The sequence below is a fragment of the Corvus hawaiiensis genome, chromosome 12 (genome assembly GCF_020740725.1).
Source record: "Corvus hawaiiensis isolate bCorHaw1 chromosome 12, bCorHaw1.pri.cur, whole genome shotgun sequence".
Classification (NCBI taxonomy): domain Eukaryota; kingdom Metazoa; phylum Chordata; class Aves; order Passeriformes; family Corvidae; genus Corvus; species Corvus hawaiiensis.
The window spans coordinates 7,763,074-7,778,619 of record NC_063224.1 but is presented as its reverse complement, the minus strand read 5'-3'; the positions used below and the strand labels follow the sequence as shown (position 1 = coordinate 7,778,619).

Below are 15,546 nucleotides of genomic sequence, written 5' to 3'. Positions count from 1 at the left end.
TTCGCTGATGTTCCCGGGCTCCGGGGCCGGACTACAACCCCCGGCGTGCAGCGGGCAGGGCGGAGCTGCTGCCGCGCCGCCGCTGCCGCCGGGCTCAGCCAGGGCCGGCGCCGGGGCCGAAGGGAGCGGAGCAGAGCGCGCTTCCCACCTGGTGAGTGGGGCCGGGGTACGGACGTACCGGGGGGACACACGCGGGGAGCCCAGTGACCCGCAAGGGCAGCGTGGCGTCCCCCAGAGCGTCCCCTGCGATCGCGGGCTGACCGTCACCGGCTCCGGGCCTTGCTCCCCCGGGCGGGGGGCGCCGCCGGGGCCCGAGCGGGGCCGCGGGTTTGTCGAGTCACCCTCGGTGAAACGCCTAGTCTCGGGATTTCTGGTTGCCAGAGTATGGCGGCTTTGCCTGAAGGGAAAGGACACCCTTCAGCATCCTCCCCCAGGCCATGGGAGAAGCATCGACTCCCTGCAGCATCCTCGGCCGGGTGGGAACTTCAGCCCACGCGGACCCACCGGGCTGTCCCTCCACGCTCCTATCCACGGGGCAGAGGGCGGCCCTTCCTCCCCTTCCCCAGAAATCTTTACAGAGGGTACATAGCACAAGCGCAGAGTTTAAATAGCCCAGAAGAAAGGTGTGAGCTGGGCAGGAATAGTCCTCTAGGAATAAGAACAGATTTCTTTGAAAAGAGATTTCTCGTGGCCGTGTAGATTCCTGCAAAATCATGCCGGGTTGTGAGGGTCAATCTCCTCCAGCTTGGAGGCAGTGGGATGAGATTTGGACTTTCCAACCCCCAAGGGCTGCAATGCTGGAAACACCAGATCTTCAAATCCAAAAGCTTCTAAGACATCATCTCATTCTGGTGGTCACCCTGGGGTTGCATTGGAAGGGGCCAGTCCTGCTTTTCCTGTTGACACAGTATTTCTGCTGCACACGGGACATTCCCGCTGAGCCCAGCCTTGCCCTTTACTCAGGAGCACGTGCACAACAGCTCTTGCAGAGCTTGCGGAAATTTGGGTTGGAAGTCAGGAAGTGAGCCATGACACTGGGTCTCGTGCCCACAGAAAGGCGAGTCCTGCTGTGAGGCTGCAGCTCCTCAGCCCCTCAGCCAGGGCTCAGTCCCCCATCCGACAGCAGTTGTGTCCTCTCCCTGGATTTGAGGGACAAGAGGTGAGTTCTCCTTCTGTATCTCTGCTGGTGTGTGTGTGCTGTGACCCCCCCCCAGGCTACTACCCAGGGAACTCATTTCCTCTGTGTCCCCACCTGATGCCCAGGTTGTCCCTTGTTAATATAATTTAACTAACACTTAACAGTGTCCTTCTTCATCCCCTTGTAGGAGTAGGGAAGTGCCTGACTCCCGTGTTGCTGCATTCCAGCCTGTTTGCTGCCCTCCCACCCTGATGGAGCCAGTGCTGGCTGAGGATCCCCCTCGAGGTGCCTGGCTGAGCCTGGTGCAGGACCACTAGTGGGACGTGGACGGTGGCGTGTGCCACCCCGGGAGGGACAATGGCTCAGGGCACTGGGAGCATCAACAGTGACTACAAGGACTGGGAGTGGAGCGACGATGCTGGCGAACGGGCCAGGCTTCTGCAGAGCCCTAGTGTGGAGACAGTGCCCAAAAATTCAGAGAGCCAAGGAAACGGTCTGGGGACCACGTCGGCTCTGGGAGCTGTCTTCATTGTGGTCAACGCTGCCCTCGGGGCTGGGCTGCTCAACTTCCCTGCTGCCTTCAGCATGGCCGGCGGCGTGGCTGCAGGCATCGCCCTGCAGATGGTGAGAGAGTGGGCAAGGGACAGTTCCCTGTCCCATCCTGGGAGGATGCATGGAAGGGACGTGTGGTGCCCCAGAAAGGGTTTGGGGAGGACCAGGCTCCTGGGAAGAAGCTCTTTTGGGTGAGGTGCACCAGAGATGCTCAGTGTTTTTGGGGTGGCTGCCTGGGGTGGTTCGGGAGGCCTTGCTATATTGTTGGCTCAGTGTTCCCTCCCTGTCTCTCCCCCATCCCAGTGCATGTTGATCTTCATCATCGGAGGCTTGGTGATCCTGGCGTACTGCTCACAGGCCAGCAACGAGCGCACCTACCAGGAGGTTGTGTGGGCTGTCTGCGGGAAGGTGCCTGGTGTGCTGTGCGAGGTGGCCATCGCTGTCTACACCTTTGGCACTTGCATCGCCTTCCTCATCATCATTGGAGATCAAGAGGACAAGAGTAAGTGTGTCCCATGGAGCAAATAATAACCAGTTGTCCCTTCAGCTGGAAGGGCCAACCTTACCATCTCAGTTGTCCCCACAGTCATTGCTGCTCTGGTGAAGGAGCCCGAGGAAGTTGGGAGCAGCTGCTGGTACACAGACCGCAAGTTCACCATCAGCATCACCGCCTTCCTCCTCATCCTGCCCCTCTCCATCCCCAAAGAGATTGGCTTCCAAAAATATGCCAGGTGAGTGGGGAGAGCCCTCTGGGGCTGGGGGTTAGGGTGGGCCAGCCAGCACCCACCTAAGCACAGTTGCAGGGGACAGGGATTGGAAATGCTGTGGTTCTAGTGCCATATCTGCCCACTCACCCTCTGCCTTCCCGTGCCTCAGTTTCCCCATCTCGGAGGCAGAGGAGCTGCTGAGCATCGTGCAGCCACAGTGCCGTACTTCAGGGCTTGTGTCCCTCCCTTCTGCATGCTGGAGGAAGCAGGGGGAGCTGCTTTCAACTGCATTGTCTCCTATCTTTGGAGTTGGCAATCCAGCAGAAAGGAGAGCCAGTAAGTGTCCCTAGGCAGGGTAGTCTGCAGGCCAGCCCTACTCCACCAAGTATCTTGGTGTGACCTGGCTGCTGGAGCTGGACCAGGGGCACCAAGGCAGGAGTATCATTGCTTCGACACTCACCTCTTTCTCCAGCCCCAAACCCAAGTCTGGCAGGTTTGCCACTCACAGAAGCATGGGATAACCCCTGAATGCAACAGAATTGTGTTGGCATCTGCTTGGGGGGGACAGTGGGTGGCATTTCCTGGCATATTCCCATGGGAAGGGAGAGCAAAAATGGGTCTGATAGGCAGGAGAGGAGTAGTTGGGCTGTGAAGGGAGGAAGATGGGGATGGAGAGGCAGGGAGGAGACCCTTCATGAAGTGGGGAGGTAGAGTACTGACGGCCTCCTATCCCCTCTCACAGCTCCCTCAGTGTGATTGGCACATGGTATGTCACAGCAGTCATTATCATCAAGTACATCTGGCCCGACAAGGAGCTGGTGCCTGTGGAGATCCCCACCAGGTGAGAGCAAGAGACACAATGCTGTTGGTGGCCAACACAGCATGGCAGAGCCAGGCAGGGCTTGTGGGAGCGAGGGCTGAAAAGGCTGGGGATGAATCTTTCATGAGTCCCACCCCTGGTCCTGGGGACTCTGCATGTTGCTGCCAGAAGCTCCCAAGTTGCTACACCTCTGCATATTTCAGAGGAGCAGGTGGTGAAGAGGAGGCAAAGGACCTCTTAAAGGTCCCCATGGCTCCATCACAGGTTTTGATGAGCACTGATTGGCTTTTATCTCTGATATATCCAGGCCCTGGATTCCCTGTGCAGTGCTTGTGCTCACCCAGCAACAAGGGCTGTGTCTGTATTTGGATGATTTTGGTTATTTCCTTGGCCAGCACAGCCACTGTGGCTTATTCCTTTCCTCACAGTGTATATTTCTGGATCCAGTGCAGCAATTTTATGGCAGAGCAAAGGTTAGACCAGTTTTCTGCACTGCCCAACTAGATCCTTATTTTTTACTGATACTTTTACTTTGTATGCTCAGGTTTGGCTGTTTCTGTGTCAGTGAAAAGCCCTGGTCTTCAGGGAGTACCAGGTCGCAGAAAAACCTTGTTCCATGCAATGGCATCATCCTGGGTGGGGGGATGCAGTAACAGCAAAGACACTGAGCACTCCCAGCTTATCATCCCCTGGGGCACCGGATGGGAGGCACAGGGGGTTCTGGTCTTACTGGTGGGTGTTTCTCTCCTGCTAGCCCCTCCACCTGGACAGCTGTCTTCAATGCCATGCCCACCATCTGCTTTGGGTTCCAGGTAAGGCCAGGAATTTGGCACTCCCCTTCCATCCTGTGGTTGCTTGGGTGCAGACTAAAACTGTGCCTGGGTGATTGGCTAAAACCCTGCCCGCATTCTCACTGCACTGCTTTTTTTAACATCTCACCACCTCTGGATGGAGATGGATCCATTTTATCCCAGCTAGGAAGTACATGGCAGCCTATCCACCCCCCCTTTTCTTCTCCAGTGACAAACCTGGGGGGATCACAATATCACAACAAATGTGGAATATCACAAGTAGGATCCCATGTGGTTCAGCCCATCGTATATCCCCACTCTCTCTGTGTCCTGGCAGTGCCATGTGAGCAGCGTGCCCGTCTTTAACAGCATGAAGCAGCCAGAGGTGAAGACCTGGGGGGCAGTGGTGACAGCAGCCATGGTGATTGCTCTCTTTGTCTACACAGGCACTGGTAAGTGAGGGGACACCGTGTGAATGTGGCACAGTCCTTGGAGTGGCTTCAGGAGGGCAGGGACCCTCTGGTCAGCAAGGGTCAGAGGGAGAAGGGAGCAGAGCGCATTGAACACCTCTGCAATGTGCCCTGTGCCATATCCATCCAAGTCTGGTCCTTCTAAGAGATATTCAGGAGACTTGTCCCTATCCCCTGCTGACTGCTCCCTGCCTAACAGGTGCCTGTGGCTTCCTAACCTTTGGAGCTGGCGTGGAGCAGGATGTCTTGATGTCCTACCCCTCCAATGACATCCCTGTTGCCCTTGCCCGGGCTTTCATCATCCTCTGTGTGCTGACATCCTACCCCATCCTACACTTCTGTGGCCGGTGAGCACTGGGAGAGGGATGGGGCTGGTCTGGGAAGGAGGAGCAGCATGAGGAAAGCCTTCTGTCCTGGGTCTGTGCGCACAGGGCTGTCTTGGAGGGTCTCTGGCTCCGCTACACTGGGGTAACAGTGGAGGAGGACGTGGTTCGGGAGCGGAGGAGACGCCTGCTTCAGACCATCAGCTGGTTCCTCCTGACACTCCTCCTGGCTCTTTTCATCCCTGACATTGGCAAAGTCATCTCTGTCATTGGGGGCTTGGCCGCCTGCTTCATCTTTGTCTTCCCAGGTAGGGCATCCTGGGATGCACAGGGGCTGACAAAGGTCTCATGGTCTTTGTCTCGAAGAGGGAGGGGCAGGATGGAAACACAGGAACCAGGAGATTTTTAGAGGACAAAAATGTGGAGTGAAGCCAGTCAGCAACTATTTCAGCTGGACTTGGTGCTCTGTAACAGCGAGTGCAGATCCCTGTTTTGTGGAGTGTCTGTTCAGTCCTCAGGGGACAGTCCTCATCTGGTTCTAATTTTCCTCCCCTGCCTTTCAGGGCTCTGCCTGATTCAAGCCAAGCTCTCCGAGATCCAAGAAACCAAGGCAATCAGGTAACTGAAATGTGCCTCCCCTCTCCCCCCTTCCTCTGGGAATATTGGGGTAAAGGACCCTTCTAAATGTGCCCTGTCCTCCTGCATCCACAGCTGGTGGGCCCAGGTCAGCTATGGGGTCTTCATGGTCACCCTTGGAGCCTTCATCTTTGGACAGACCACTGCCAATGCCATCTTTGTGGATCTTACAGCCTGACTCCTCCAGGCTGGACTGCACTGATGCTGCTGAAGGGATGGAGATTTCCCCTAGGACCAAAGGGAAGTGGGAAGAAAACATGTTGGTGTGTTGAGAAGATCCAAGAGAACTGTTGTGACTTGGGGCTTAGCTGAACAAGCCCTATGGTGGTTTGTATCTCATTGTCTTAAGGCACCAGGCAGTCAGGCTTCTCTCAGCCCTGGCTCCCTGGTGAAGCCAGAGCAACACTACACAGGGACCTGTCATCCAGGCCAAGCCCCTTCTGCCCCTCGGGGCAGACATCACTCCCTGAGACATCACCAAGGGGTCATGGTTGGGGTTTGCAAAGCTACGCTGCTCTCATCTGTGTACCCTTGTGCTGGTGGAGCTCCTTTCCACAGCTAAAACTCCTTCTTCTCCCAACTTTGGAGAGGGAAGCAGTGTTCTGCATAAAGGGAAATAGCAATCATGTTTATCAGACAGGGAGACACCCCCATAGTCCTCTTCTGTGTCAGTATTTGGTTTGAACTCTGGTTTCCTGCTGGTCTCCTGCCCCTACTCTCACATCTCACTCTGCCTGGGCTGCACTTTGTGTTACAAAGGGTTGCCTTCAGCCTGTTTGGGTTGGTTTTTCTTGAGGATCAGAATGACCCTGGGGTAGGGACATGCCAGTGCAATGTTTTCCCTGCCAGGGGTTGCTCACTCAGTAGAGAAGCTACGACTGCATCGACCTACTGAAGACACTACAATAGAGCAAGGCTCTTCTCCAGATTTATAATCCCGTTCTTCCAGGTGTCCAGGGAATGGGACTGGGCCAGGTTTTAAGGGGTGCTTTTGAGATAAAGCAGTCAGTATTAATTTGTTTTATATTGTTCTCTTGGTCATTTACACTCTATATGGCTGGTGTTGCTCTGGGCTGTCCCTCTGCTGCCTGTCTGGATGATAGTTTCATTCCTGCTTTTGCTGGGTTGAGCAGTTCCCCCAGCTGCAGATTTGGTTGGGGGTGTTAAACCTCAACAGCAAAATTCTCTTGTTCTGTCCTTGAGTTCCTTTTCATCTTGTTTGGCTTCTAAAACCCTTGGGGAGGGAGGAATTCAGGTGTACCTGTTGATGCATCTGTGACAAGGGTTCAGCACAGATTTGTCCAAACTTGGCCCTGCACCTCCTGCATCTTCTGGAAGCAGCACAGGCTGTTGTGGTGGGAAGGAGAACCATGTCTTGTGCTCCTGTACTTCTCAACGTGGCTCTTTCCCTCTGCAACCAGAGGCTGCAGGCGGGGCGACAGCGCGTGGATGCTTCCTCACGTGGAAACATTTGGTCTTTCCTTACTAACACTGCATATAAATGGGGCCCTCCCCACTGCTGCTCGGGACAGGGAGACACAAATGGGGAAGGAAGAAAAGCCCCAAGCACAGCAGGAATGTTTGAGGGTTGCTGTGGAGGTCCCAAGGGATCTCCAGCATCTGTGCCCTCATCTTTTGACAAAACCAGGCTCCACCAAACCCCCACTTGTATGGCACTGGCTGTGTCCTGAGCCCCTTTGCCAGGCTCCTGCCTATGAGGAGGAGCTGGGGCTCAGGGGACCCTTTGGCATAAAGAAGATGTCCAGTTGTCCTGGATGTGGGGAGCACAGAGCCACCTCCCATGGAGCCCAGCAGAGATACTCAGCAGATGCCAATGCCAAAATGCCTCCAGTGCCCACCCTGCACCAAAATGAAAAGGTTTGGTACCTGGTGGCTCTTGTGGCTGTGGCTTTCCTGAAGGTGTGCTAGGCATGAGGAGGTCCCTTGGCCAAACTGGAGGAGGACACAGTGTCCCATATCTTCGGTTGTCACCTGGAGAACACCTGGGCTCCCTTGGTGCTCCCACAGTGTCCCTGTGGCTGAGGGTAAGGCAGGTCTAGAGGTGGTGTGGCTGTTCCTGTTTGCCTTACTGTTTCCCTGTTTACAAACACTGGCCTTTTAACATGTATTTTGTACATGCAGAAAGTGGAGGGAACTCAACTCAATAAAAGTGACATTGTGATGTGTGTGTCAGGCCAACACGAGGTGGTTTCTGTGGGAGATGCTCCCGGGTGGGATACAGGCATGAAGCCATATCTGGAAATGCCATCCCAGCTCTCCGAGTTTTGGGATGGATGGTGTGGAGCTAGGAAGTCTCACCGCCTTCCTCAGGCCCTCATCCTCCGGGATATCTTCACGCCCAGGCCCGGGGCATGCCACTGGAGGCTCTGTGGCCCCCGGTCCTGGTTTGGCACCCCAGTGTCTGCCGCCGGGGCCGGCAGGCGGGTGTGGTGTGGCTGAGACAGGCGGGAAGGGGCTGAAGGAAGTTTCCTCTCCGGGACTGAGGCCAGCCATCCGGGAGGGCGCAAATGGAAGGACGATTTCCTTAGAGAGGAAGAACCGCCCCTGGAGCATGCGGGACCCGGGCCGGGCGCTCTGAGGGACCCACGGCCGCCATGTTACGAGGGAGCAGTGCCTGGGCCGTACCAAGGTAGCGCGGGGGAGGATACGCCAATTCATGGATCCGTACCACGGCACTGCGCAGGGGGGGAAAACCGTTCCTGGGGTTGTACCACCATCGGGGGGGAGGAAACAGCGAGGCGAGGGAGAACGGGGCGGGCCACACCACTCGGGGAGGAAAACCCCCCCGTCATGACTCCGCGCGCCCTTTGGCACTGCCCGCCACTTCCCCTTCCCGCCCCGCCCCCGCGCGACGCCCCTCGCTCATTGGCCGGCCTCGGCAGCGCGGGTTGGCCGTCGGCGCGCACGCGCAGGCCGAGAGGGTTACGGAGCTCTGATTGGCTGAGAGGGTAGGAAGGACTTCAGCCCCTCCCGACCAATGGCGCGCGGCTGTGGCTCCGCGCGGAGAGCGGCAGGGTGCCCTCCCCCGAGGTCGCACGGCGCTGATTGGCCAGCTCTCACGCGGCCCCGCGCTCTGATTGGACGAAGGCCCCTCCGCGGGGGCGCGGCAGCTCCGCGCGCGTCCCGCCCCTCCGCTCCCCCCGCGTCCCCCCCCCCGCGAGAGGACGGGGGAGGGGAAAGGCCGCGGCGCGAGCGCGCGACCCCATCCGCCATTTTGTATCGGAACGGCGGCGGCGCGAGAGAAGCGCGCGAGCGGCCCCGGCCCGGCCCTCACGACACCGCCGAGGTGGGAGCAGCGCCCGCCCGCCCCCGAGGGGGGCTCTGGGCGGCTGTGGGGACACTGCGGGCTCCGGGGCGGAGGGAGTCGCGGTCGGGACGGGGTCGGAGGCAGCGGGGCCGGGCCGGCTTGCTCTGGGGACAGCGGGGCCGGCTGAGGCACCCGCCCGGCCGGGCCGTCCTCCAGGGTGTGCGAAAGGCAGCGGCGGGACCCGCGGCCCTCTCCCCCCGCGCTCCTCGGTCCTGCGGCCGTCGCTGAGCGACAGAGGGAACTCCGCAGGGTCCGGGGTGGGAGCCGCGGGTGCTCACGGTTCGGTGGCGGGGGCAGGTGGCGGCGGCAGCGTCGCGAGGCGGCGGGGAAACCGCCAGCTCTCGAACTGTGCTCATTTCTGCCCCTTCGCTTGTGTAACGCCGGTAGTGACAGGTGGAGCTTTGAGGACTCCGGGCCGGGCCTGCCCCGGCCGGGTTCGACGGCCTCCGTAGGAGATCGCTGTTGTTGCGACTTGCCCACAGAAAGTACGGAAAAAGTGAGCTGTAGTAAATCACCCGGTGACATAACCTTCTTGCAGACCACATGGGAGAAATCCTTCTCAGTGCTGTCCTTCAGTTACAAACATGCTGCCCAGTAAAATGGATAATTCTAAACTAGAAGTAGCAACAGTTGGTCGTTTCGACAGATGCTGTGTCGGTACAACAGCTCCTTTACAGTAGTTTTCTAACTTGGATTAGTACCATTTATTCCTTATACAAGAAGGCCCGTGAATACTCACAGTTTAATTTCAACAAACCACAATCAGATTAGACTGTATTTACAACAGAAGTGAGATAATACTGAAAATACAACATTAGTCTGTTGGTACATCATGTACTCAGATTGTTTCTGAGTCCCACTCGTTGCAAGGAAGCATGGCAGCTGCTCTCAGGAACTTTTCTTAAAGTAGGTAACAAAACAGGTGTGACTCTGACAAGTCATTCTTAGTGTACCCAACTGAAGTGTTTCCTGTTTCTAAGGTAACTACTTTGGCAGTGGCTAAACTTACAGGCAGGGTGAATCTAGGTAGGGTGACTGTCTTATAAACAGGAAGCAAACTTAGTTGGTAATATACTGTTTTGTCCTTTCCATGTTTGTTACTTTGATTCTTTCAGCCCTTTTGCTTTTAAATTCACTCTTAACTGTTACTGCTGTTGGCCTGGTGTCTCCAAATCAAACTCACAGCCAGTTTGCTGTCTACGTGTGTCTCTTTGGAGAAATAGCTTATCCTATTTATCCTATATAGTGTTCCTAGGTTTTTAATTTATGCTGAAATGGCCACTCTTGGTGTTCAGCTGAGTAAGTGGAAGAGAAACTGTGTAAACATAACTTAGGAATAGAGGACAGTAATGTTTTGTGTCCCCATGATGGGACATAACTAAATCATGTTGGGAATTGTTATCACTGGGAATCATGGTTGAAGCCATCACTTTTTTAGCCACATTTCTCTTTTGTTCCATAAACATCCCTGATGTATGAATACTGCAGTTTTCCTTGACTTTTGAAATAGCATTTAGCTGTTTTAAAACACTTTCTGGAAGGTAAAAAAAGCATGAAGGCTTTAAGAACAGGTCCCTCCTTTTCTTCCCTCCAGCAGAAACTTTATTCTGCAGTGCTTGTCTGAAGGAAAATTGGGAAGTGATAGTTTCTTGGGGTTTGTTGTTTTTAAACAGTCCAGGTTGAGATGTGGAAATGCCTGAAGCAGCCATGTCATGTTTGATGCATGTCTCATGTGTTTGAGGTAGGTTCCAAACTGAAACTTCACTGGCCTGAGTGCATAGGAACAACATAGGTGCTTAGTCCAGCCACACTCTAAAGTTACTGTGTCTAATCTTCGTGACTTCCAGTTTACTAGAATTGGGTGCAGCTTTCCAGTATATGGAATGTTCAGGTGGCTTTTCTGTTTGTAAACACCTGAATTTGAACTGGTGTAATGAATTGGGAGATTATTTTACTGTTAATGTGACTTCCACTCTAGGGATTTTTTTCTCAGTAGATTTCAAAGTGGTAGACATCCTGAAATACAAAGTATAGTGTGACTCAAAACCACCTTTCTCCCTTGGATTGCTCTCAGTGTGGGCCTTCAGAGAGGTGTGCTGCTCTTCCAAGTGTTCTGTTTGTTCATGGGTTTGAAAAGAGGGTAAAGGACTGTTCTGAAGAGCAGGTTTAGTAGTGGTCCCTTCAGCATGTTTTATGTGATGTTTTTTGACAGGAGTTTAGAACCTAATCAGCAAACACATTGCTGTTTGTGTCACTTGAGCTGTTTTATTCTCCACATGCAGCACAAGTGCCCTAAAATCATACAGCTCTTGAAATCCAGTGGAAATAGTTAGTTACTTCTGCAAAATTCTGAAAAAAAATCCAAAGGTAGGTTAAAGTAATTTTGAAATTACTTTCTTTGTGAGGCTGTTTCTGAATTTGTGGAAGATTTCAGGTTTGTCAACCTCAGCATCAAGGCTTACTTACTGCTAGTCATTTCTGGTTAGTAGGGAGTGTCTTTGTCACACCTGATGGGTGGTTTCATATTGGCCCTCTCTATTTTGTGATTTTTGGGTTCTTGCCTAAAATTTTATTGCATTTATGTTTTAATCCAACAGAACGCTGCTCTTGAAAAAAAATCTCCTGAAATAGATGCCAAATGTTCTTTGCTGATGGGCTTTTATTTTCCTTAGGAAGTATTTAGGGTGTGTAATGCTGTAGAATTTGGTAAATATTTTTTATCTCTTTAAAATGGGTTGTATTGCACAATATAAAACAGCAATATTGTAAGAGCTCCTGAATCCCGTGCCGGGCATCTTAATCCATTACTGTATCATAGGATCTGTGACTGAAAGTAGCTAATTTTGACAGTTAATCTAAATTTTTTTTATAAACTCTCTGTAGCTGAGGCCTGACTTGTCTGAACCTGGCAGATTTGTCCCGTGGACTGAAAGCTTCTTGAATTGTTGAGGCCAGTGTAGAGAGATTCATTCCCACTAACGAGATATGGATTTAAAAATAAAGTCTGCTTCACATAGCATTCGTAGCTTCCTTAATCAGTGCTGTAGTAATTGAATTTTAGCCTTGCACTGAATGACCAGAGAGGTATCTGTGCAGTTCTGCTTTGCAGGCAATTCTCCCTTGGTTACTCTGTATTCTCCTAAGTTAGGTTGCACGGTTTGAACCTCTGAAGTGCTGTTAATGTTGTGTGTGTGGGAGCTGTCAGGGTTTGCTGTGTGTCGGGATACACACGGTGCAAACCATATGTTTAGAACATAAGTAGGAAGCTGTTTCCTCAGCTATTGTGTTCTGTCCTTGAGTCTGCATGTTTGCTCAGGCTCTTCCTTAAGAGGCGTCCCTGAAAGGGAAGATCCCATTTTGCCTCCAGCTTGGATTTTCCAGTGGCACTGCCAGATTTTGCAGTTGGAAGGTGGCAAAACTTGTTTTGCTTCCCTGCTATCAGAGCATTCCCTGCTTTTTTGGGAGACAACAGAGATGCTAATAGGGTGGGAGGGTCAGTGTTTGTGCTCTGCAGGGTGCTTGTTGTATGGCAGCAGGGAGGCTTGAGCCCAGCTTGAGAATTTCAGTGCTAAAAGCCCTGGTTTTTAGGTGGATGGAGTAGGTGTGATTGCTGTGCTGTTTGTATTGGTATGAGGAAAAAAGCCGAGACAAGTGTGGTTTTTCTTCCTAGGGGCCTGAAAGGCAAACTCTGAAATTCTGTTATTGCCTTAAAAAATGGTAAAGCTGAAGTTTTGGGTTATGTCCTGTAGGCAGCTCAAACAGCCTGTGAGTTCTCCAGTCTGCTTGCTGTAATCTGGTGCTCTGATGGGACTGAATTCCCCTTGCTGACTGCTGGTTTTAGTAAGTGCAAGTACTGTGCCAAGGTCTGTGTGCTTGATTTTTAACAAATGCTTTTCAGAAGCTTTATATTGGTCATATATGTTAAACTTTGCCAGTAAGATTGTCTTGGAATGCATGTACTTGCCAAACCCAGTGACATTTTCTAGGTTATTCCAAAAGAGGAATTTAAAGGTTATTAAAAAAAAAAAAGTCAGGTACTGTACTACTGAGAAATCTTTTTAAACTTTTGTGCCAGTCCTCCCTTCTACAAAGATGTTCCACAGTCAGTGGCCTTTTAAACCTTTATACATTAAGGTAATGAATTCTAGCTTGTCAGATGTACTAAAAAGAAATGGAAGTTTTGTGTAATTCTTCTCACTGCAGTTTTAGACACGCTCTGAAATTCTTTCAGAGACCAACTGCCTTGTCACTGAAGAATGCTTTCAGTATTACTGCTTGAAAATTTGTTCTTTGTGAGATGTAAGTTTTGTTGCATAAGAAGGATCTTGCATACCTTCATTGGGTAGTCGGGGTTTTCTATGGCATAAGGAAAGTCTGGAAGTCAGTTGATTTGACTTTTCTTACAAATAATTTACCCTTATATTTATGTAATATAATAAACTTTTTCAAAGAGCACAGTGGTCTTCCTTGCCTCTGATAGGATTTGTTGCTCCCGGTGTTTTGAAGTGTAGGCAAATGTTAAATAAGGTATAGTTTCAAGTGTAAGCAAGTGAAAACCTTTGTATAAAGGGAGATGGGAAGAAGAGTTCTCATGGTACCCAGCACAGCCTGTTCAGCTTCCTGTGTGCTGCTGCTGTTGGATCCTGGCAGAAGGAGGCCCAACGTGCCGAGCTGTGCTGCTGCAGGAACGCTCCCTGGACTGGTTTGCCCTCAGTTCCGCGTGCCAGGCGAACACATCACCCAAGCCATCCATCTCCATGATGAGGCAGAAATCGTGTACTGGTGGTTTTCACCATGGAGCCAAGACAGCAGAACAACAGTTTTTATTCTGAAAAAGGGATTTTCAGACTCTTGGCATAAAGCCCAGTGACCTTTGGGTTTTGTGAGCTTCCAAGCAGTGACTCCAGCTTGATTCTGCCTCTGATAATGCACAGTGCTGCTTCTGAGAGTAGCTTAGGGCTTCCTTCGAGACTCCTCACACTGTTGGATATGCAGGACATGCTTTGGGATGCAATTTTGTCACACTGGCAATCTGTAATTTAACAGATGAGATGTCAAGTGCCAAGTTTTGTGTTGTCATAGAAATTTATTAAGCTGGCAAGCTCTGCTGTTGTAGCTTACTGGAAAGCTGTTTCAGTATAAGCCAAATGTTAGGGTTAGTTTATTGCAGTTCTTTGTGTGTTGCTCATTCACAATTGCTTGTTTTGGTGTGCAGGGTTGAGGCTTGGATGTACTGAGGCAAAATATAGCAGAGATGGTAAAAGCACGTTTTTAAAATTAATTTGTGATCAATGCTTTGAATGATTCTGACCTCTGATTGTTGCTGTGTGGTGTCTAATTCATTATTCATCTCATTTTCTTCTTTCTTATGGTGCTGAAAGTCATTCTTCTGACTGAGCTGTTTGCTGGCTCTTTCAGACTGCAGAATGCAGAAACAAAGTGGTCAGGTAGTGTGAAAACAACTGAGCTTGTGTTATGAAAACTTAACAGTACTTCATTTTCCTTGTGAACATAGTTACGTGACATTGCTACAGAACTTAGATCTAATTTAATACTGTTTTCCAGGTGCCATGTTTCAGAACAGACTACAACAACTGAGAAAGAAGAGCTGAAGCAAGTAACACAGAAACAGATACAGGCTCATTGGGGGAAAAAAATTGACCTGTCTCTGAGGTGACTAAAGGGGAATAATGGTGATTTTGCGCCGGGCTCGGCCGCCTGCTTCCGCCCCAACCAGCAATGAATCTTGACTCGCTCTCGCTGGCCTTGTCTCAAATCAGCTACCTGGTGGACAATTTAACCAAGAAAAACTACCGAGCCAGTCAGCAGGAAATACAGCATGTAAGTAAAGTGATACGGTGCTACACAATAAATTTTGGAAAGAGAACTAGAGTTTCTCTTCTCGTTTGAGTTTGTACTCTGCGGTGCTCTTGTGTATGTTACTGTTTGCTGTTTTCCATGGTGTTGGGAATTGCAGGGTGTGTCTCATAGTCCTGCTGGTTCATCTGCCAAGTCATGGAATGCAGCTCAGAGCTGAGACCAGTATTAACTTTGTAGTTGAATATCAGAATTAACTGCCGCTCCTGAAAAGCGGTATGAAAAGCTTTCCTAACTCCTCCTCCAGGTTAAATCTTTCCACTTTTTGGACATTCAATGGAACACTGATTGGGAAGGGAAGGGAAACGTATATATTCAGTATTCAGAGCTGTTGCACTGAAAGCATGAGTATGTTGTAATTTACCTCTGAATGCTCTTTCCTCCCTTGATGGAAGTTTTTTTCTTGTTTTCGTTCAGTGACTCATGGCTTGATGGTGAAGCCAAGCTGACTGTCTTGGCCCGGAGTTTTCAGAAGGCAGGCAGAGTAACTGCATGTTGAGACCCAAATATCTGTGATCTGGGCAAGAATTCTGGCTTAACTGACCTTTTTAAAAATAGCTCTGACTTGCAGGGTGGACTGAAAAGCATTATCTGCAGAGGAGTGCTTAGGAGGAAGTGAATGCTACTGAGCTAGTTTTAGAAACTGGTTTAGTTCAGTTCCCAGCAGACAGCTGGGCCACTTAACGTTGGGTTTTTTCCTGCAGCAGTGCAATCCTGCAGCGATTTGAATCAGGTTAGAAGGCCAGAGGGCTTAAGCAGTGAGTTCTGTAACATTTGATGTCATTAAAAGTGCATTCATTTCTTATCTTGAGGTGAGAGTGATTTCAGCATTATTGGCTGCTTTAAATGTAAGATGGAATAGGTCTCTTGTAACTTTTCTAACTTTTCCGTGTTTTTGCAAGTT

At 51.2% G+C, this 15,546-nt stretch overlaps 2 protein-coding genes across 12 annotated transcripts in view; both read left to right on the top strand.

Moving 5' to 3' along the window:
• Positions 1 to 54: 54 nt before the first annotated feature.
• On the top strand, positions 55 to 7,625 carry SLC38A7 (solute carrier family 38 member 7). 4 transcript variants are annotated; one of them, XM_048316569.1, is made up of 13 exons: positions 55 to 151; positions 964 to 1,159; positions 1,326 to 1,423; positions 1,994 to 2,192; positions 2,277 to 2,421; positions 2,567 to 2,733; positions 3,140 to 3,238; positions 3,972 to 4,029; positions 4,346 to 4,460; positions 4,678 to 4,825; positions 4,910 to 5,109; positions 5,365 to 5,419; positions 5,513 to 7,625. In XM_048316569.1, the coding sequence occupies exons 3-13, from the start codon at positions 1,390 to 1,392 to the stop codon at positions 5,613 to 5,615; spliced, it is 1,323 nt and encodes a 440-aa protein (XP_048172526.1). In that variant the 5' UTR covers positions 55 to 151; positions 964 to 1,159; positions 1,326 to 1,389; the 3' UTR covers positions 5,616 to 7,625. The 4 variants fall into 4 exon arrangements, with proteins under 4 accessions (XP_048172526.1, XP_048172527.1, XP_048172525.1 ...); XM_048316570.1 differs by lacking the exon at positions 55 to 151 and having other exon boundaries at positions 196 to 1,159; XM_048316568.1 differs by lacking the exons at positions 55 to 151; positions 964 to 1,159; positions 2,567 to 2,733 and having other exon boundaries at positions 1,333 to 1,762.
• Positions 7,626 to 8,636: 1,011 nt separating this feature from the next.
• The window catches only part of CNOT1 (CCR4-NOT transcription complex subunit 1), a 56,074-nt gene continuing 49,164 nt past the window's right edge, over positions 8,637 to 15,546 (top strand). For 4 of the 8 annotated variants that reach the window (XM_048316383.1, XM_048316381.1, XM_048316382.1 and 1 more), the window contains exons 1-2: positions 8,637 to 8,744; positions 14,331 to 14,606. In XM_048316383.1, the coding sequence (XP_048172340.1) occupies positions 14,505 to 14,606 (102 nt within the window). In that variant the 5' untranslated portion in view covers positions 8,637 to 8,744; positions 14,331 to 14,504. The remainder of the gene's footprint in view (positions 8,745 to 14,330; positions 14,607 to 15,546) is intronic. The other 4 variants (XM_048316387.1, XM_048316385.1, XM_048316386.1 and 1 more) reach the window with 1 other exon arrangement.